Here is a 22,357-nt window from a genome sequence, read left to right on the forward strand (position 1 = left end):
GCATTAAAAGCAAGCAAGGGGCGTGCTCCGATGGAGCAGGGGTAGTGAGCACAACCTGTATATGGAGGCCTGAGGTCCTTTGCCGCATAACTTGACCCCTTTCTCAAATCCCCTTTTTTGTCAGCCTACTGTGCGAAAACAAACGAGCCACCAGTGCCATAAAAATACAAAAGTGTGGTAAGCAAAAATACATTTAGCACAGTTAAATTCTGATTTCTTCGGATAGGATGTTTGTCAGTGTCACTGTATAAATACATATCACCGTGGTTGTTGTTGTCGTTATTAACTAGCTTACAGCAGCATTTGTGATCCTCAGAATGATTTTGTACGGCTCCCAACTATAATCAAAGAGTAGTACAAATTTGATCGACCAGCAAGGGCAATTTACAAGTTGACGCAAGCATTTCTGAAAAAAAAAAGTGTGACAAAGCCCCATATCCTGTTCTTGTTTCTGCGAATAGCCTTTGACAAATGACTCAACAATTTCAGGAATGAAATTCATTTCTCGTAATCAGGGAAAAGAGTGGGATATTTTGTTTGATTTTATGGATCTATCAATATTACAGATAAAATTTTATTTTCATTTCCTTTTTTTTAAATATTCCATAGTCTGTTTGTCTAAAATGTCAAAGAAAAATACACAATGAAATTAGTTGTTTATTTTTGTGGCCCACAAATATTTTCTACTTTACAGTTTTGGCCCGTATTGCCAAGAGATTTTACATCACTTTGCTTGACCATTAGGTTTATTTATACTGTTATTTTAAGCTTAAAGCCCCAAAACTCTAAAATTAGGGCTCAAAAACAGTTCCTGATGCTCCTGTTAAGTCATATAATAAAAATAAAAAAGTATAATAAAAAAAGTTTGTTGTTAGCAGAAGGAGGTGGTGTGTGTGTGTGTGGGGGGGGGGGGGGGGGGGTACAGAGTAATAGGCTGGCAACTGCTATCATACCTTCTCTACTCTTTGACAATTATTTCAAATTCATAGTAAACATAAAATGGAAACAAGACTTGTTAAATTCAACCAATAACTATTTAAGCCCGGAGTAGCTAAGATCTATCTATCTATCTATCTATCTATCTATCTATCTATCTATCTATATATATATATATATATATATATAACGCTGGAGATAGGCACCAGCAACCCCCCCCCCCCCCCCCCCCCCCCCCCCCCGCGACCCCTTGAGGGATTAAGCGGTTTGGAAAATGGATGGATGGAGATATATATATATATATATATATATATATATATATATATATATATATATATATATATATATATATATATATATATATATATATATACATATATATATATATATATATATACTTATATATAAAACAAATTTGGTTTAATTAATGCGGTCAGTGCATGACCAGCTCCCAAACCCTAAGGAGCAAAAAGCTGCACATGGCTCTAACTATTCAACTTTCTCCACTTTATAACAAACTTTATCATCATTACCAAAAATACAAATCTCTAAACACTCTAAAATAAGTTTCCACCTTCGCTGCACCTCTTTGCTTCGCCACCCTCAGCATCATCGCCCCTCCAGTGAATATGTAACTGCTCTGCTTCACAGAGGGCGCAGGCTAAGTGTTTTTGGTGTCCTTATCTTGCAGGATCTCTATCTTGCTTTAACGAGGCACTTGACCTCCCTCGACGCTCTCCTACTCCCCGAGTGACGCAAAAAAAGTGGGCTGGCAGAGCGCTAAGAGCAGGAGTTTAGAGGACTAAACATCACTACTCAAGCAGACTTCATTTAGGGAAGCCTATAGGTATGAAGCCGCCTGTCTTCTCTCGGACGTTCCTTCAATGAAACTCCTCGTTGGCGGCGGAGACAGCGGCATGTGCGCGGATGTATTCGAGAGCGAAAGAAGTGACTTTGACTTTTCCTCCAACTTGTAGCAACCAGCCCTCTGTTTGTCAGTGACTTTAGAGCTTGGTGAAACTTTTTTTTTTTTTCCTCTTCCCGTGAATGAGGCTGGCACATCTGGACGCAGGGCTGTCGGAGCTGTCAAGTCCAGCGCAAAGTTTTAGACGGACGTGACTTTGGTTTATTTATCCCTGAACTTAGAAGTTAGACCGGAACCAATTTGAGTTAAAATATCCTCCTATATATTTTTTTTCAACTTCAAAAGACAATACTTTATTTTATTTTATTTTTTTTAAATGAGCGCAAACATGGAACACTCGGTCCTCAGACTGACGTGCGTCTTGGTGGTTATCTGTCTGCTGGATAGAAGGTGAGTTAAATATAAAAGGGGATATTGATTAAATATGTTCAGTAAGTAGTTTGCAACTTAAGATCAAAGTTATGGAGTAAAAGCAAAGAACATTAAAATACAAATTTCTTCTTTGCAAACTAAAAAGTAGTTGCTCCCCTCTTGCTGCCAAAAACCACAACAGGTTGCAACTGTGCATGGGAGCACACAGTTTAATCCAATTTAAAAACTTTCGCCTCGCCATGAAAGTCCTCTTCAGATCACATGTGGACGGGAAAGTTCTGTAGTAGTGAAGCACGTTGCAGAAACTGCACAGAAGTGGCGTGCAAAGCGGCTTAGTGCGTAAAAGAAACTGTGCACCCTGCCTTACTCCAGAGTATTTGCATGTTAAGGTGTGCTGGAGCAGTTGCTGGTGTGTGTTTGCCAAGAGCTCCACATGCTCGTGACTGCGTGTATATCAGACTGAGGCGAACAGAGGCGCACACAGCCTGTGATTTAAGGGTAATGGTGATGAAAGGAAAAGCAGGAGTCCTTTCAGAGCTTTCAGCTCTCGAACCTTTCCCCCTCTCGCTGCTTTTATTGCTTTATGAAGTTGGAAAGGGGGACTCTGAAAGTGCAGTTGGCTGAATGTTGGTTCACATGATGGGTCTGCAACACAAACTGCTCTGAACTGAAAATAACTTTATAAGTTAATAGGGAAGCGTTTGTTAAGTTATATCTCCGGGGCTGATTTATGAGGCAGCATGGCAGGGGCTTTCCACCGGTTATTGAAGTGGTACATAAGGATCACCTCGGATTGATACACAGCTTGCTATGTTAGGACAAAATCAACACAATATGACACAGATCCCAGCAATCATCTAGTTTTATTTAATTTCACACAAGTTGCAGAACTATAAATTAACTTTCCTGTATTATTAAATCTGACTACTGGCACAAAGGAACAAATAAAATCCAATTAACAAGAAAAGAATGGACAGGTTGGAAAGTGTTTAAGAAACATACACATCTGCAGCTGCAGTTAACTCAAACTAGTTTTTGTGTGTATTTTTATTTAGTTAGTTTTAGTTTTACAGGACCCAGCCACATTGGAGAATATCATCTTGGGACATCTCAGTGTTACTGTGGGAACTGAACATTGGGGTCATGTTTAAGGAGACTCGGTGGTCTTAACTAGACTTTAATGACTAAAAAAACCTAGCAAAGCGGTAGCCAAAGGTTTGAGCCACAGATCCGTCCTGCCAATAAACCCCAACTTTATGCCTCTCACAGGGTGGATTCGAATGAGATCTTAGGTCTGAAGCTCCCCAACATCGAACCCATCCTGAATGCCAACACGGTTTGTCTGACGCTACCCGGGCTGACGAGACGCCAGCTGGAGGTGTGCATGCGTAATCCAGACGTGACGGCTTCGGCAATCCAGGGGATCCAGATTGCCATCCACGAGTGCCAGCACCAGTTCAGAGGGCACCGCTGGAACTGTTCCAGTCTGGAGACCAGAAACAAAATACCCTACGACAGCATAGTCTTTAAAAGAGGTACGTTTTACTGCATCCTTCAGAGATTTTAGCCTTTCCTGTTCTGTAGCTGTCTGCATCCCCTCTAAAAAAGTTGTAGAATTGGGGGAAAAAAAGTGAAATTTTAATTTTCTACGGCAATAAACTGCTTATGTGCTTCCCAAATGCATAGAAGATGAAGAATTTGTAGACTTTGGAGTTGAACGCTCAACACAGACTACTAGGTAATTTGGATTTCAAATGGCTTGTGGTTTTCTCCTCAAACACACTTCAATGAAGTACCTTTAAAGCATGGGGCTTACAGGGAGATTAGCCGGCATCGGGATACAAAAGATCCCAAACAACGGTTAATATAATATTGTTCTTCAAAGCTTCAGAAAAACGGCACAAAGAGATCATTTTCCATTTTCATCAATGCTGCCCTGCAAGATGCTGTCCAGTGGTCGGGTTATCTCCAGTCACCAGCAGACCTTCCTAACCACATTACTGTTGCTCACCAATAGCCCACACAAAGGAGCAGATAACTTCAAAAGAAACTAGTCAACTTCAGATTACCGAACCTCTTGCAGATCGGTTTTCTCCGACGCTTTGTTGTGCTTGGAGCTTTGCGAGTTCGCCACAAAGGATGAAAGGGGATATTTCGAGCTGAGAAGCCTTCAAATGGTCTCATCCCAGGTCATTGACTGGAAAAGGCATCAATTTCTTAGTAGCTGGAGCACCTGGATAGCTGGAAGACGTGGCTGACAGTTGGCGTTTGTTTGGCTTTCAGCTGTTTCTATTCCTTAATTAACATTTTATATTCATCATAAAAGAAGTGTAAAAAAATGAAAATAATAGACTTGAGTACTATAAAGTATTTGGTGAAATGTTGAAATCGTCAAAAACCCAGAAGGACCCTTTTAGCTACCTAGCAATTAAAAAGCGCTGAGTATGGGAAACATACTTAACGTGAAAGAATTTAGGATTGCTTTTACTTTCTTGGAAAGAAAATCTCAAATGAAATTGTTGTTGAATTTGTTAGCAAAATCCTTCTGTTAATAATTTAACACAACCTTAAGTACAACTTACACATTATTACCACAACACACTTTGTTGTATGCTCAGGTGTGCATTTTATAGAGTGAGTTAGTGTTGGCTCAGCACTAACAAGCACAGACACTTTTAAAGTTGCAGAAAAATTCTAGATTTCAAGGTCACTTGAAGTCTGTAAAGACAAGGCTCTGGTTAGATGAGACCAAACTTTAAATTGCACGTTACCCCGATCGCATCCTTCCCACAACAAAAAAAACACGGTAGTGGCAGCATGATGCTGGGGGGATGCTTTTCTTAAGCATGCACAGGAAAGCTGGTCACGGTTGACTGAACAATGGATGCAGCTAAAAGCAGTCTGGTCATGGAAGAGAAAACCTTTTAAAGTCTGCAAAAGACTTCAAGTTGAGGCAGAAGGTTACCTTCTAGCAGCACAAGATTTAAAAAAACATAATAAAAAAATAAGTTGACTTAACTGGTGCTACTTTACTAAAAGAATCGTGAAAAATCTAATGTTTAGACGTGTAAAGCTATTGTAATTGCAATTGTATGCTCTGTGTTAGCGCATTACACACAATCTTAATAAAATGCATTGAAGTTTGCTGCCGTAGAGGGGACTAATGCAAATGTTTATTTAATCTCTAACATTGCAAATCTTCACCGTTCCAAGCTTAATTGCAGTATATTTGTTCTATTATTGAAAAAAAAAAATATTTCACTACGCTGTAAGCTTACTTGCTCTCCCTCATAACTGACTCCATCAAAGGCTGTTTGTCATTATTAGTGGAGGCAGTTGCTAGTTGTCTGGCATCCCTGGTTTGCCTCGGGTGCAGAAACTCCAAACCACTGACATAAACAACCTCTTTAAATCAGATGATTCATCTGTTGCAAGTTGATACGATCCCCTCCACAGAAGCTGAAAAATGGATAGAAGTTAACATGCTTCTGTCAATACTGCACGCAGCTACAGCGGATTGGCGGCGCTCTCAGCGATACATGCCTACGGACCAGACTAGATAGAATCTGGCACGCTTTTCACCATAACTGCCCGTAGAAATAGACGGGACTGTTTCGCCTCCGTAGCTTGAGTATGCCAAACCAGAGCTCTTTGAACAGCTTTATTAATAGTTTTTAAACGCAAGCTCTGTCATTGGACAGTACATTCCAAACTACTTAGATGTCTAATTTTGCTGCATCAGAAACTGTTGGGTCCTCAGGCTATGCCACAGATCGCTGCTGATGGTCTCTGGGCTCGTATTCATTCTTACTCAGCTTGCATTTAAAACTAGGGTAAGGAGGAACCCAGGCAAGATGTGGATCAACAGAAGTGGGAGAATCGGCCCATCTCGCTCTGTCATTCTTTCTTTCATTTTGCCTCTCCTTATCTGTCACTGGGCCTGTTCCTAATGCTTTTACTTCCCTTGCCAGAGCAAGTACTTGTGAATTTGCTCTCAGCACTTTCCCAACTCTCGGAGGCAAAAGCGTAAACCTGTTTAGTCGGTTTCTGTAACACAAAGTGACAGTTTCCTTTGAAACTTTAATTCATTTTGCCACTTCCTCTGCCATCAGTTCAGCCGGGCGTGCCGCAGCCGGTGAATTATTTGTTAGATTGATTTGTTCCCAAGTCATTTGGGGCCCCGCGTGGAGAAGCCCAGAGCAGAGCCGGATAGGAGCTAAAACAGGCTCTCTATGTAGGGAGGTGTGCCTAAGTACCATCTCTCCTCTCCCACTTTATGCAGGTCAAATTGTTAGGATGGACATGGCAGATGGGGAATTCCTTACTCAAATCATGTACATAAGACCTTTATTTAGAGCATTCTTTCTCCCAATAAAAACAAGTTATTGAAGAAAACTTTCAATCATTAATCCCCCCTGTTAAGCCATTTTAACTATCAGTAAATCGGATGACAGTTTCTCCTTTATGTCCATGGTAAAGCGCTACTTTTGGACTTTAGCTATAGAAAATCAAACTGTGGCTTCCAGCGTGACACACGATCATTTCTAACCTGTGTCTTTGACACAATGTATAAAATGTGATCTACGACATGTTTTACCATGTCTTTAGCGACAATGCCCACTAGCCGTCTTGCCCTCTGAAAATCAGAACTCCAGTGGTATTAAACCAGCACACAGCCCTATTCAGGAGTGCTTTTGATGATGCTTCTTTTGTGTATCAGTGAATATAAGCCCTCCAGAAAGAGAATGTTAATCTGTTAATATTCATATTAAAATATTCATTCAGATTAGAATAAATAAGAGAAGCGCATCCACAAAAACGTTTCAAGCCACTGACTTTTCATCAAAGGCCTGTCCGTTGACAATGCTTGCTTACATCCACGAAGCGGGCATCCGAAACCAGGAATTGCCAGCAACGTCACCGGTTGGAGCGGGCTACTCCTACCACTCTCTGTTTCACACCTACTCACCAGTTTGTCTCTAAGTGCCTCCCTTGGCAATTTAGAGGCTTAAAAGCAGCAGGTTGACTTCAAACCCTCATGCCACCTTGCTCCTCACCTAATTCACACCCGGACAGGAAAAGGTTGTCTAAGGCCTTGCTTGCAAGTGTTTTGTGAGAGGTGCTTAAGGTTCTGGGCTATGGCCCCTCTTTAAACCACCTTTGATCCATAGAACGTAAACTAATCAAACGGGCCGTGTTCCACAATGATGTCCCCTTACCTTCGTGAAGACGGTGGAGTCATGGTAGGGCTATGGTTTGATTGTAGCAATGCACTCTGCGCTTCTTGCTTCATACCTACTCGTCAACTTGACTCTGTGGCTTTCTAACTTCCTTGCTAAGAGTCATTAAAAAAGGCCATTTCCAAAAATGCTTTCAAGCCAGGCCCAAAAACATTCCTCTCACCTCAGAGGGTTTTATGTAACTACCAGGGTGGTGTGAGGGTTAAAGTGAACACATCGCTCTTACTGCTCTGCACTGAGTCCCTGGTCAAATACAGTATGAAGAGGGGGTGACCTACGCTGCACTCCGTTAATTATTAATTATTATATGTAAAACCGTTAAACTTTTTCACATTTTGCCACATTGCAACCACAAACCTCTGCGCATTTTATTGGGATTTCTTGCGATAGACCAACTCCAAGTTGTGCATAATTGGATATAGAGAGGAAATGCTAATTCTAAAAAAATTCTACAGTAAAATTTGAAGAGTGTGGTGTGTATTTTTGCTTTAGCCCCCTTTACTCTGATACCCTAAAATAAAATCCAGTGTCCCTCAATGGTATCCAGTGAGTAAGTAAATTAAATCTAGATGTATTCTCACAGTTGAGTCTTTTTAAATGGTATTTGCACCTCAAAGTTTTATTTTTTTTATTTTGTTTGCTTTTTTTTGTCACACCTACATGTTTCTAAAGCTTCCTTTTAACAAGAGAAAGCCTGGGTAAACACTGAAAAAAGCTGTTTTCAAACAGTAATTTAATTTATTAAGGAGAAAGGGCTATTCAAACCAACTCTGTCACTGTGTGAACAAAGCAGGTGTTTGCAATTAGAGATTTCAGGCATAATTGTTTTTTAAGGTCGTGGGGAGTGGTGGCCTATAGTGATTAGAACAGGGGACTTGTGTCATGGAAAGGCTGTAAGTTCCCCGGTTTGAGTCCCACAGATGGCCATTTTGGGTCCCTGAGCAAGTCCACTAGCCCTAGAATGCACCTGGGCGTTGAGCAGTAGCAGCCAACCTTCCCTCAAAAGGATGGGTTAAATGCAGAGGACACATTTCATTAGGATGTTCAAATGTTGCAATGACAAATAAAGATGATTATTATGAACAATGACTTAATTTCTCATGTCTCCTTAAAATTCTCTAAATTTAAGCATTATGTTTCTTTTTAAGGTCTTTTAGGCTGCTTCGCGTTGTCAGATAGGTTCAGTCTAAATTATTTTGTTATTCTTTTGTCTGGCAGTAGCCAAAAAAAGTGGTTAATCACAGTAAATTCAAGGGTTACCAATGGTGATGCAGTCATATTTTTTCTTTTGCAAATGGCCATATTGATTAGGACAAATGAATAATTAAACCATCATTAGAAAGCTACGTTTTGTGTTTACTCTTTCTGATATAAATACGTTGTTTATTGATCTAATTGATTTAAGCAGGACAAAGAATCAAAAACACAAGATATCTTCAGGATGCAAACACCTTTTTACAGCGATGTAAATAGAGAGTTTCCGTGAAGGAATCATAGTTTTGTTATGTGGCACAGCTGAGGCGGTTTGAAGTGGGGCTCTTCTTTGCATCCAAATTTCCAGAATCATCTTCATAAAAAGTCCTCAAGGTAGATCCACAGCAACACAAGCGTTGAAATGTACTTATTTATGTTCAGGAATAACACCATACCCCATTTTTATGACACATTTCTTCCATTAGGGGTCTATTGCCTGTAGAAGTTGTAATTGTTAACATGTAAGGTGTTGCTGAGGCCTCGTTTGCGAATGATTCTCATTGGCCAACATAGGTTTCCGCTTTGCAATACTCTGCCCCTATGTTTTTGGCATGTTTAAAGCAACGCTTAGTGGTGCATTTCTAACACTAAACTTTTCTGAAAACAATCCCGTGTGTGTGATATTAATTTTAAAAACAATGTGGGGGAGATATTCGTTTTCATAAACGTGTGTGTAAGGCCTAAAACTTGTATAATTGGTTTACAATTCTTCTGCATGAGTGAACTATCTTTCTTTAGGAGACCCTTTTTCTGGGTTTTGCTTTGAATACTTTGAGCATGCACAGTTTTTGAATCTTTTGTGAATGTGCTATTACAACAGACTGTTTTTGAGGACGAATCTCTCATTTACTCTTTATTAGGCTGCCTTTGACTTTTTTGTTTTTGTCATTAGGCAATTTATGCCGAGCAAAGAATTTCAGTACGGCAGCAACTGCGTCAACTGCTATGCCATCGTTTCGCAAAAACCAAGCAGTTTTACGTTTTCTGACATGTTTATAAAGAAGGAAGTAACCTCAAATGGTGCTAAAATGGGAAGTTAGCATTTTTTTTTATGTGACTCCAACACACAGCTTGGATCATTTCCCCCTTTCAAACTGCTGTGCTGTAAACCCCTGAGTGCTTTCTTTTCATGTTCGCTTTACAAGTTTCCATTCTAATCCTCAGTTTTCACAAACCAGTGAGTGGCTGCCGGTGGGGCTGCTTTTGTAAAACCGGAGGGCACCTTCAGAGGCAGAAAGCTGAGATCTAACAACAACAACCACCACAGATAGGACAAGCACAAGTTCTCCTGTCTAACTTTCTCCCCCGTTATTCACTGTTCGCACACATGGGTGTTTGTTTATTTCTCACGGGGAGAATGCACACATCTGTATGTGCATGTAGGAGATGTGCAAAGTAAAATTACCCGTAGATATTACAGATCAAACAAGAAAGCTGCACACATCATATTTACCTGCTATCATAAATAAAAATGCATACAGCTGAAGAGGGTGGAATTATGTATTACAATCTACAAAAGGAGTGATATTCACATTGGTATTTAATCACTTCCTCTTTACAATTTGGCTTGATTACAATATAAAAGCCACAATATGGTCTAGGTAGCTTCAGTAGAATAAGCAAGACTATTTTCCATTTAGTTTTCAGAAGCAGGTTTAGAAAAGATGAAAGCCAGGGAAACAATAAAAACAAGAGAGTAAACAATCTAACTGATGGTTATGATCTGTATAAAAGATCCAACCAAACTTGGAGAAATTTAGCTCAAAATCTGCATATTTCTATCCCCTGTGTATTTTTCTTTTTTTTTTTCTTTTTTTTTGCATTCGTTTCATCTATAAACAAACCTTGCGAAAATGTCCAGAAGCTTTGCCATTTTACCACAAATTTCATTGTAGTTTTATGGGTACTTTATGTGATGAAGTAAGGCCATCTACTTAGTAAATAGAGTCAGACTGTTTAATGTTATATAGATTTCGCTCTTTCATGAAGGCTTTAGAAGTTTATTAAGTAGGGAGGTTTAAAGCAGGGTTAAGGAATAAAGCCACTTCTCAAACTCTGGACATCTTACAGAGAGTTCTGTGGTGGAAAGCCAACAAAATGCATCACCACAAACACACTATTGCCACTTTGAAACATGGTGGTAGCAGCATCATGCTCTGATAATTCCAGACAGTTCCATTAAACATGGAGTCAGAGCTACAAGCGAATGGTTTATATCAAGCTATATTCATGTGTCAGAATCCTTAAATCAATGTTCAACCAGTTGGGAATCTGTGGCAGAGAATTTATTGACTTTATCAGACATGTAGTCTGATGAAGCTTCAGCTGTTTTGCAGAGAATAGGCAACAATTTCAGTCTTTGGATCTGCAAAGCCTGTCGTGACATACCCCCAAAGACTTGCAGCCAAATTACTGTGAAGGGCATTTTAAAAAGCGAGAGGGGTAAATGCAAACGCATGCCAACATTTTCAGATTTGTTTTCTATAGTAAAGAATCTTTAAAATAAAGGTATGATTTTTCATTTCATTTTTTACATGTATGCACAACTTTGAGTTGAGATATCACACAAAATCCTAATAAAGTACCATGAATTTTGTGGTCGTGACCTGACAAAACGTGAATAGATCAGTTGGTGTGGCTACGTTTGTACCGTACGGTATATGTATAGCAGCAAGACAGACAGACAAAGACACAAGCCTCATTTGTCACGGTCTGTGACTGCCTTTTTTGTTGTTGAGTGGGAGTGGTAGCAGTTTGTTCGTGTTCTTCAGGTCTACCAGGAGAAACTACTTAACTGTTACAAACTGGCTGATATTCTCCCATGTATTTACTCATGAGTTTGCTTGTCTGTTCAGATGACAAATGGCAGCAATTTCTGTAATATCGGTCATAAGGAATGCAGAGCAGTTAGGTGATGGTTTCCTAATTACCTGTAATTAAGTGCCCTGCATCCTTGTTAACATCGCAGCTGGTGCAAAGAAAATGTTGCTTCTTTAAATGGCTGAATCTTGTCTCTTAATTAGGAAGGATTAAGTTTCGTTCTTGCTTTTTGATGAAATGATGGGAAGCATTGAGTGAGCAGCTTCTTTGTTATTACAAATGGGAACATTGCATAAGAACATATTGACTTTTCTCATTTTCTTTAAAACCTCACATTTTGGAACATGTCTGATATATTTGATATATTTACAATTATGCATGTACGTTCTGCCGTTCTACAGCAGTGACTTTACTACAGCTTTATGAGCTCTTCAATAACACTGTGACATATTGTACAACGGTATTTGCACCCATTGAACTTTGGGGGGAAATTAAGATATCAGATAAGCCTAACTACACTATACAATGGGTAAAGCACAGCGGTGGCAGCATCATGCTGTGGGGATATTTTCCTTCAGCAGGGACAGGGAGGCTGGTTAGAGTTAGAGAACATGGGTGGAGCTTAAACAGCGCTGGATAGAAATATACACCACTGTTTCCAGATTTTTATTTAGGGGTAAAAAATCAATACCATGTGTCACATTGCTTACCCTTCACAAAAAAAAATTCTACTTTGGGTGGCCTAAAATCACATAAACAAATTAAAGCCTTATAAATACATTAAAATTTTTGCGCTGGTTTGAAAAGAGCCATATACTGTTGTTATATATCATTTATCATTTTCCTTTATGTTATGTTGTTCTGATGCTGATATTTCTTTCAAGTCATTAGCCGTTTGCAGTGAAAACATCTTTTTATTCAGAACATAACATAAAGGGGAGTTTTTCTTTCCACTGTCGCTTCATGCTTGCTCAGTATGAGGGATTGCTGCAAATCCATCAACAATGCAGACGACTGTCCACTGTGGCTCTACGCTCTTTCAGGAGGAGTGAATGCTGCTTGTCAAGACTTGATCCAATCTACTGGGTTTCCTTAGATAGGAAATGTTTTTGACCAATCTGTATGATTTGATTGAATTTGACTTTGGAAAGTGCCTTGAGATGACATGTTTCATGCATTGGCGCTATATAAATACAATTTAATTGAACAGAACATATGTTATAATGGTGTGTTGCTGCTTTAAAACTGTTTTTTTAATTGTAAAAAATTATATACAAGTTGTATCCTTCAACCTTACTTATAAATTCACAGGCTTTCGAGAGAGTGCCTTTGCGTATGCAATCGCCGCAGCAGGGGTGGTGCACGCGGTGGCCAACGCCTGCTCCATGGGAAAACTGAAAGCATGCGGCTGCGACGAGAAGCGTCGTGGGGACGAGGAGGCGTTTCGACTCAAGCTTAGTCGCTTGCAGACAGAGGCCATCCAGAGAGGGAAGGGGATGGTTCACGGCGTGATGGAGCACTACCCTGCCGACCTCTCTGGACTGCAGCCAGACACCTGGGAGTGGGGTGGCTGCAGCCCCGATGTGGAATTCGGGGAAAAGTTCTCACGGGACTTCCTGGATGCCCGTGAAACCTACAGAGACATCCATGCAAGAATGAGGCTGCATAATAATAAAGTTGGAAGGCAGGTGAGTGTGTCTGCACATCACGTATCACATATTTGAACTTTTTATTTTTTGTTTATTTTTGCAATACACTGCATATAATTACACGAAGTCTGTTGCCGTGCGCTGAATGGAGTGGGACCGTCTGATGGAATCAGACCTGTAACTAAGTAGGATTAAGTTGAGGCTCATGAAACAGTTTGTATGGGAATTTAAAAATAAGTTAGAGAGAAATATCAGTACTGCAATGTGTATGTTCTGTCTCTCAGGCTTAATTACAACCAACTTTACTGCTGAAAACCTTTGGTGCCATTGTTAAAAGTTGGAAGTGGGTCAAATATTTTGTCGACATCTAATGAGAAAGCCTGTAAATCATGTCACCCACTAGTGTGACATTGTTTTGAGACTGCTAGTCTGTCTCTTTGTTGTCCCCGTCTTGGGTTTTACAAGACAACAGAGAAGAGCAGAAATCAGGTCTGACCAGGGACACAAAACATTAGGCATCTCCAACAGTAGCCACCTATCAAGAACTATAGCCTTAATTATGCTGCGTTTAAACATTTCATGTGATCCACTGGTACATGGAGATTTAAAATGTAACACCAACATACACGTGTTGGAAAATAAATGTATTAAAAGAGTTAGTTGTTGCACCACCGAGTTTCCGAAGCAGATCAGAGCTGAAAAAACATGGCATGGCGTTAAAAATGGCTGTTGTAAATCCTCTTTGAGGAGTTGAAGTGCATAAAAATTAAACGGTAATGTTTGTGCCACTTAAAATACACACAAAAAAAATCTAAATAGTGTGTGTTTGTCTTGACCAGTCAGGTTATTTAACATGGAGCTATAAATGTAGCTTTTGATTTCCCCACAATTGCCTCCTTGGTCGTGGCTGATCATATCACAATATGCCCAGATGCTATAAACACAAATATCATGCAATCTTCTATATACAGCCATGTCATTGTTGCAGTAATTAAAAAAACTGAAATTACCAGTTTTGTTGGTTCAACGCTGCAAGATGTTCCTGCATTAACTTCATTAAATTTTGTAAACATTTTTGGGCTTTTAAGTGTCTCATGTTGTGATGCCCTTATGCATTGAGTCCTGTGCACATGATTTAAAACTACTATGGATTACATGTCTTATTTAAACAAATTACCATTATTCTTACTGTGCCCAAATAATCTATTGTTTATTCTGGTTGTAATAATGTTAGCATTTGGATTTTGATAAATAGACACGCCTATTTAGTTTCATACTGATACATACAAACATACATAAGAGACCATCAATTCAGCTCAGTTGATTTCAGCTAAAACCATTTTTATTTTAAAAACAAATCAGTAATTTAATTTTACTTTATTCACAAGCAGTGAAAAAAATGTTTTATCCATCGTCACCCTGAATAGTTGGTAATTTTACCTGGATGGATTTTTTTAACAAAAGAAACTATAAGGTTTCTCTGGCATCTGATTACAAGGATTTTAACCTTTATGAAAGGTATAAGAGAAAATAGTTTTATTTTTGAAAACCTGCTTTTTAAAACAACTTTTAAAACCATGATATACTTTTATACTAGTAACCTGGTTTGTGATAAAGCCATTGGTGCGTCGTTACTTTCATGCCTACTACAGCAAAATATCTCTCATTAAGCTACGTATTGACATACTTAGACTTAGACAGTCTGCAAATTCCCAATGTCCATTTGAGGGAAACTTTGATGCAAGGTTCTGAGTCAAAACAGAAGACACAAGAGAAACATTATACATTTAAAATATTATAGTATTTGTCATACATAATCGCTATTAAGCTCTGTCACAAAACAGGCCTGCTACTGATCTACAAAGGCCAAAGGAGGCATGTAGAAGCTGTTTCCTTTGCTATCTTTCTTCATTTTCTAAATATTTTTATAATTATAGGCTTTAAAATCTCACAGCCAGCTGGGTGCACAAACCATACATCATGACTGCATAATATCAACAAGCTTTGGAGCCCACTAACCCTTTCATATGTCCATTTTATTACTTCTTTTTCTATCTCACACTACAGGCCGATGACATGACTTTTCCTTTTTTTTATAAATCCCACTTAGATGAAGCGTTTACCTCTCAGGCCGTGTTTTATGTGCTTTGTGATAAAGCCGTTGGTGCGCCTCTACATCGTCACTTTCATTGTCTTGTTACACTGCTGTGTGCTGTATGTGTTTGACGCTAAAATTTGTGTGTGTGAATGTTTTAAAAATTATAAATTATTATTTATAAATGCTCTATTGATGGTAACTGGCCTGTACTTGTATAGCGCTTTATCAAGTCCTGATGATCCCAAAGCCCTTCGCAGTACATTCACTCGCTCACACATTCACATCGTGATGGCGGTGAACTACATTTGTAGCCACAGCTGCCTTTGGGAAGACTGACGGAAGCGAGGCTGCCGTACAATCGGCGCCACAGCAACAAACGATCACGAGTTGATGAATGGAAAACGGCTTTGGTAACCTGAACGTCGTCTGCACTGGACTTTGAATGTTGTTTCGTTTTCTTTTTCAGCTGTTTCTAAAGTTTCTTAAAAAGTCGGGGAGACAGCTCCACTCTGTCCCGCTTCCTGTCCTCTCTTAGCCGGCAAGCTAAAAGGAGCTGTGGGAGCCCCTCAGTAGTGGCTGACAGGGAGAGAAACAGAAAGGACCTTTGGAGTTTTTCCACGGTTGTCGACAAAAATAAATCACTTATGAAATTGAATTATGAAAGTGCAAAAGCAACAAAGACATGACAAGTGATGTTCAGCCTGTTACATCTGTCTTAATTCTAAAAAAATGTACTCTGTGTTAAAGTCTGTTGATCTAAAATGATATCTTAACAGACTGTTGATGTTTTAAAGCTTTTATTTCTGTTAATTGGGATTTATTTCCATCTCCAGCGAATCAAAACATAGCATGTAAGATTAGTATATTGCATTAGACAAGGATAAAGCAACGTTCTTCATGTAGAAATTGGGGCTTAATGAAAAGTATGTTTAATACTGGCTTAAAGGTACTTTTAATGGTACAAACAAGCTTCTAAAAATGCATATTCGGGTTTATTGAATGTCTGCAGAAGTTCGGCAGACTTTGGGCATTTTTGATTGTGATGAGCTCTTCCTAATGAATCAAAGCTTGACATGATCACATGACTGTGTTTATTTGGGGGGGTTGGGTTGCATGAAACAAATACAAGATATGAAAACATTACGAAAAATATGTCTTATTCTGACAGCAGTTTATAGGATGAGACCTAGTTCTGTACTCTCCCCATTGTTGCATTTAATTCATTGTAATTTATTTCCTCATCTTAATCCCACTTAAAATCTGCTCTTTGTTAATCTTCCAGATAGATAGATAGATAGATAGATAGATAGATAGATAGATAGATAGATAGATAGATAGATAGATAGATAGATAGATAGATAGATAGATAGATAGATAGATCGATTAAAAATGAAACTAAAATCAACTGATTACACAGTAGCTACTGTAAACAGTGCTGCGATTTTAAAATTTTAATGAATATTTTCGCGACACATGCTGGGTCCTGTGTGTGTGTGTGTGTGTGTGTGTGTGTGTGTGTGTGTGTGTATTTTTGTAGAATGGTAATTATATGCAGCTGTCAAAGTAGTTGTCCTTTGCCAACAGTTTTGATTCTTTATTCTTTATTAATGTTCTTTAGAGGAAGATTAATGAAGGTGTTGAAGGTAGTAATTAGCTGAGAATTTTTTTCGGTTTAATTTATTTTTTCAAAGGCAGCGATCACAACCGCCACCGTTTGAAAAGAGACTTAAACATTGTTTTGCTGACGAGCTCTAAAGGATTTGCCCTAGGGACACCGCGAGCTAAAATGTAAATGACATTGATAAGCCTTGGCAGAGTCCAGCTCTGTTGTGGCAGAGAGACAAGAAGCAACCATAAATTGCTCATTGTTCCCCTGTTTCCTCTTGAGTAATTTAGGACTGTATCTTTTCATCAGTTTACTTCTGGTTTCCTTGATTATGCAGACAAAACACAAATGGAGAGCCCGTCAGCTGAATGCAACAACAGCTGGCCTCTTTGTGCGTATGACTAGTTCTATCATCCAGTACAGCAGATTGGTGACAAAAGATTTCAATTTGTGGCATCAACATAGTGGTACAAATAGGGGTGGGTGATATGGCTTGAGTAATAATGAATTATTATGCTAAAAAGGAACATAGTTTATACTCTAAAGGCTCTTATTTTGGTGTAAACACAGTGAGTAAGCTTCACAGTTGTTTTGGGTTTGTGCTTCATCATAATTTGGTTTTTAAAGGAAGGACATTGAGTCAGACTGTCTCACAGCGCAGCGTGAATCTTTGTTTTGTCTTTGCTTGTCCTCATAAAACAACACATCCAGATGATTTACTAATTAATAAGACATATTTTGTCAGCTGGGAAAGTGCATTTGTAGCTATGTGTGTAAAATTCAAAATAACAGTAGAAACAGTCTCCAAGCTTCTGTTTTTTCTTCTTTGGAGATTTACATTTCAAAGTACAGTGGTGGCGATTTAATTTGACAAATGAATTATGATTATTATTGTATTATCCTCTTTCAGTGGAACATAGTAACTAATAATCATGTTATGTGTTAGCATAACATCCTGTTTTGCCCAATCAGACTGACTGAAAATGTGTAGCACACTCCGTTCTGCACAGCATCAATCTGGGACATCAAATCGGGCGAGGAGACGAGGGACATTCAGCAGAACTTTCTGATTGGGCGAAGCCACACCTAGTGCCCGCCTACTAAACGTTGGTTTTAGCCAATCATGGCATCAGATTAATATGTCATAAACGTAGATATTATATACGTAGACGCCTGATTACATGCTGGAGCGCATTCTGCATCACCGCCATATTGGATGGGTCTATCATACTCAAGGCTGGCATAAGAGGTGATGGGAGTAAACCCAGAGGGAGCAACTTTGTCCATATTTTCTGCAGCTTATGGTTGCAATAACCGGGGATAACTATTGAAAGTAGATCACGTGGTGCAGATCACCATTTTGGGCTGAGATTGGTTCTAAAAATGAGTTTTTACTTGGTGAGAACAATGCCGGAACCAAACAGATGGACCATAATTTTTTTGTTTATTAATTTATCGCTGTATTTCACAAAGTAAGTCTGAATCACATTGCCAAATTTAGTACCAATGAATTACAGAGTACCAACACGTGCAGGAAGCTGTGCAAAACAGTTCTTTTTCAAGGGTCTTAAGCTCCAGCCCTAGTTGCAAGCACGGTAGTGTAAGACACTGGAATGACCTGGAAATTTTAAACCCTTTTCCAGTCCTTTAAAAAACTGTGTTTGCGTGTGGAAATGCACAGCACACAAAAATATGAAGAAATTATTTTTGGTGTGTAAAGAAGGCTCGGGCCTGTACATGTGAGAGAGAATGAAATACATTTAAATCAAAAATCCAACTTGTTTCTTTATTAAAATATAAAATGTGTTAATTTATACATTTATTAATTTCTAACATCACATGTATCTTTGTTTAAGAGCATGTAAGCATGTACTTAATGACATATTTAATATGCCACAGCATGTCTGTCTGTTAAATAGCATAAAACAAAGTATTTCAGTATGAAATCACATATTTCTACATTAATATCCCATAAGTCTGTCTGTTTCAGAGCATGAATCCATGAAATACATTGTTTAAACAACGCATTTCAGCATCGGCAGCTCTTGTTTTATCACAGCTGTATGTCCCGCCTCAAACCATAATACTGCAACGTGATTGGTCCCACCCATTGTGGTTCAGTCTTGAATGGTTTAGGCGGGAGCGGTACGAGATGGATTATTGTGTGTTTGTAAACACACAAATTCTTGTGATTATTGCAGGCAAGGTTATTGAAATATAGCCATCCGTCCATCCATCCATCCATCCATCCATCCATCCATCCATCCATCCATCCATCCATCCATCCGTGCATCCAGATGTGATATATAGCCCTTTTAGCGAGTTCTGGGTCTTTCCCGTTGTCACTGGTCAACTTAAAAGGGTCTTCACCCTATATTTTGCTTAAGTCTATGCATCAAACCCAAAAGACTAAACAAATGTTACAGAAAATCTCACTGTTACAGTAATTTAGCTGCATGTGGGAATATTTGTTGCTTCCAAGTAGTAAAACAATTAGATGGTGTATAATATTTGTGTCAATACCGTGAAACTATGATGGTTATAATTCCATGAGAATCTCAAACCGGCCAACTATTGACATCACAGATTTCTCACACTACTTTTCACACTGCAAATTTGTGAGCATAGAGACAAAAGCCTCAAAATCCAGAGTTGCATTGAAAGAGTTATCACAACCAGCGAGGCCTAAATGACAATGAGACGCCAGACCCGTACTTACTGACAGGAGCGATGGCCTCTGATAACCTTAGTAGAGATCCAAGATAAAATGTTCTGCAAATGACTTGTGCAACTGTTGTTGCACATCTGATGTCTTAAACTCCAAAGCAGAATGCAGGTAAAAGTAGCTTCCCGTCATACTTGCATCTCTAAAAGTGCAAAACTCAAATCATTAAATCCTTTGCTTCGCTTAATGAAGCAAGTCAATAATTCAGCACCACGTCATCTTCAACGAGCCTGATCTCCAGCAGGTTACAGACGACTAAAAGCTGGCAAGCCCTACTTCAGTCACGGCTAACCTTCCAGCGAGCCAATTTTGGGTGGGGAAAAATAACCTAGGGGAGAAACAAAGCGGCGAAAAAGAGAAACAAAGCAGCGGGATGAAGATGGCGGTCGGAGAAGCAAGTGAGTCAGTGAAGAACAGTTACTGTAAAACAGCCCACATCTAATAACTTCTAGTGTAAAGCACAATAAAGCCCCATTAAGAGTCAGCCACAAACACGTACATACACACACAAGGCCCCTTGTATAAAACAGAAAACACTGACAGGTGGGGCCGTAAAATCACGCCTACCCATCTCTTGTGTCTTTTCCTCCCACCAACCCACCGCTGTCACCACTTCACCTCCCTCCACCCTGGTCCTTCCCCTGTCCCACTCCCCCCTTTCAGAGGAGTAGTCTTTAAGCAGAGGAATGTCGTGGGTTTTTTTTTTTTTTTTTTTTTTCTTCCTTCACGGGGTGTGCATGTTGCCTCATGCCCACCCCAGGGTTCTCACGACGTCCCGTCTTGTTTTTAGCCCTAATTAGTGACTGCTGGCAGTTTGGAAACAGATGTTTAAAACCCTGCAAAAGATTTTAGACTTCAAACAGCGGGGCGGAAAGTAGAAAGAGATTCGCCCTTCCTTCCCTCATTTCTTTCTCCTCTCCTGCTCTACCTCCTCCGACCTCTCTCCGGCAGGAATTAAAAATGATAAGAACAATTTATTGCATCGTTGTAACAACTCTATTATGTAAACTGCAAGGATTATAATGCTTTTAGAAGAATATTACTTGCTTTTCAGTGTTGAAAAGATCCATTCCACGTACGTTTTAGCACAAAATGCACAGCCCAATCACCCTTTGGTGCTGAATTGCTGGAAGCTGCGCACACAGCTGTTCAGTAGTTAGCAATTTAAAATCAATAAGACATCAGCAGGCGATAAATGATTCGGTTAAATGTTTTCTTTTTCCTCCGCAGAGTATCCGTATGTGTCATTTAAAGAGCACACCTCAGGAATAAATGTTTGGCAGGCTTCTTTGTGTTCATGTTGCAGAGATAAGAGCCATGTCAAGGTTCTGTTGAATCCTGTCTGTTCATTAGGGAGGCAGGTGGTGACAGTGCTGGCTAAGCAGCAGTCTGCTGTGTTACTGGCAAGCATCTTGGTAATTACGATTTACCATCAGGGCCAGACTTCAGGGAAGCAGAGAGAGAGATGGGCTACAGCTTTGCAGAAAGGCGGCTATGTATTTCCACCCCTTTCCACCACTCTGTATAAATGTCTGCAGCTCAAAGCCTGAGTGTCTCTTTATAACCGTGTTTTAGTCTTTCTAGCTATAATATTGCTTATATATCTCAGTTTTTCCCGCTTCTCTTGTTTCTTTCACCATCAGGGAGACAATGGCAGCACAGTAATGTTGAATTTAACTTTAAAGTTAAAGTACGATTCTTCACATTGCCATTACACTGACGGCTTGATTAAACAAAGATAAACAGTGACTACAAGAACCTAACATATTCATTTGAGCAAACTACTTTCAGTGAAAGAAAGCAAGTACAATGCCTTGCAGAAGCATTCATACCCTTAAACTTGTACACATTATATAATTTTATAGCCACAAAATCCAATGTATTTTGGCGACAGGTCAACATGAAGGATTTTAGATCCTACTACCGGTTTTCAAAAACAAATTTCAAATTGATACCTGAAAACGGTGTACATTTGTATACAGTCCATTTAATCTGAATTAAATCAAATCTAATGCAATTTTAGTAAACAAAAAGCTTCATGAAGACCAAGGTACATCCAAAGCTCAGGCCGGAGACTGTCAGCTGGAGAACAACTAGCTGTGCACGAATCTATCCTTTATTAAAATGTGTGGAAGAAGGTGCTCTGGTCAGATGAGACAAAAACCGAAAGCTACATGCAATGTGAATGTGGTCTATGTAGCAGAAACGTGACCCTCAACGTAGTTCCGTCATTTGTCTCTATTAGGTAATATGGTATAAGTTTGATTTGGCTCTGATCTGCTAAATTAATGGTCATGGTGCTCAACATGTCGATGAGTTATGAGCGCGTCTCTACCGCCCCGAACACGCCTTCCTATCAGGAAGTGAGGAGAGGGTCTCTGGACTCTGAGGTGCTGAAGACAATGAAGCACAAGCTGGGCAGCAGTGGGTGATACGAAGAGCACCCCTGGATGCTTTGCAGCTTAAAATGACCAACCAAACTACGAGGGCATGTTTGGTTTATTCTGCAAAGCCTGTGAAAGATCATGCATGAAGCAGCAGCACAACTGGAATTCACTACCTCAACTAGTTAAACACAACATTCCCATAGAGGAATGAGGTGGTGGCAGCACTAGGCTGCAGGGACCGGGGAGCTACCCAGAATTAAAGTGAAGAAAGATGGACCTAAACACTGGGCTATCCTGGTAGAAAAACCTCCCAACAGGACAACAACGCTAAGCAATTAGAGCGAT

The 22,357-nt window shown here is 39.5% G+C and overlaps 1 protein-coding gene across 1 annotated transcript in view; it reads left to right on the forward strand.

Moving 5' to 3' along the window:
* Positions 1-1,745: 1,745 nt before the first annotated feature.
* wnt10a (wingless-type MMTV integration site family, member 10a) overlaps positions 1,746-22,357 on the forward strand; it is a 32,945-nt gene continuing 12,333 nt past the window's right edge. The window contains exons 1-3 of the mRNA XM_012876965.3: positions 1,746-2,251; positions 3,503-3,768; positions 12,859-13,235. Coding sequence (XP_012732419.1) covers positions 2,178-2,251; positions 3,503-3,768; positions 12,859-13,235 — 717 coding nt within the window. The 5' untranslated portion in view covers positions 1,746-2,177. The remainder of the gene's footprint in view (positions 2,252-3,502; positions 3,769-12,858; positions 13,236-22,357) is intronic.

This window comes from Fundulus heteroclitus, chromosome 7 (assembly GCF_011125445.2).
Source record: "Fundulus heteroclitus isolate FHET01 chromosome 7, MU-UCD_Fhet_4.1, whole genome shotgun sequence".
Classification (NCBI taxonomy): Eukaryota; Metazoa; Chordata; class Actinopteri; order Cyprinodontiformes; family Fundulidae; genus Fundulus; species Fundulus heteroclitus.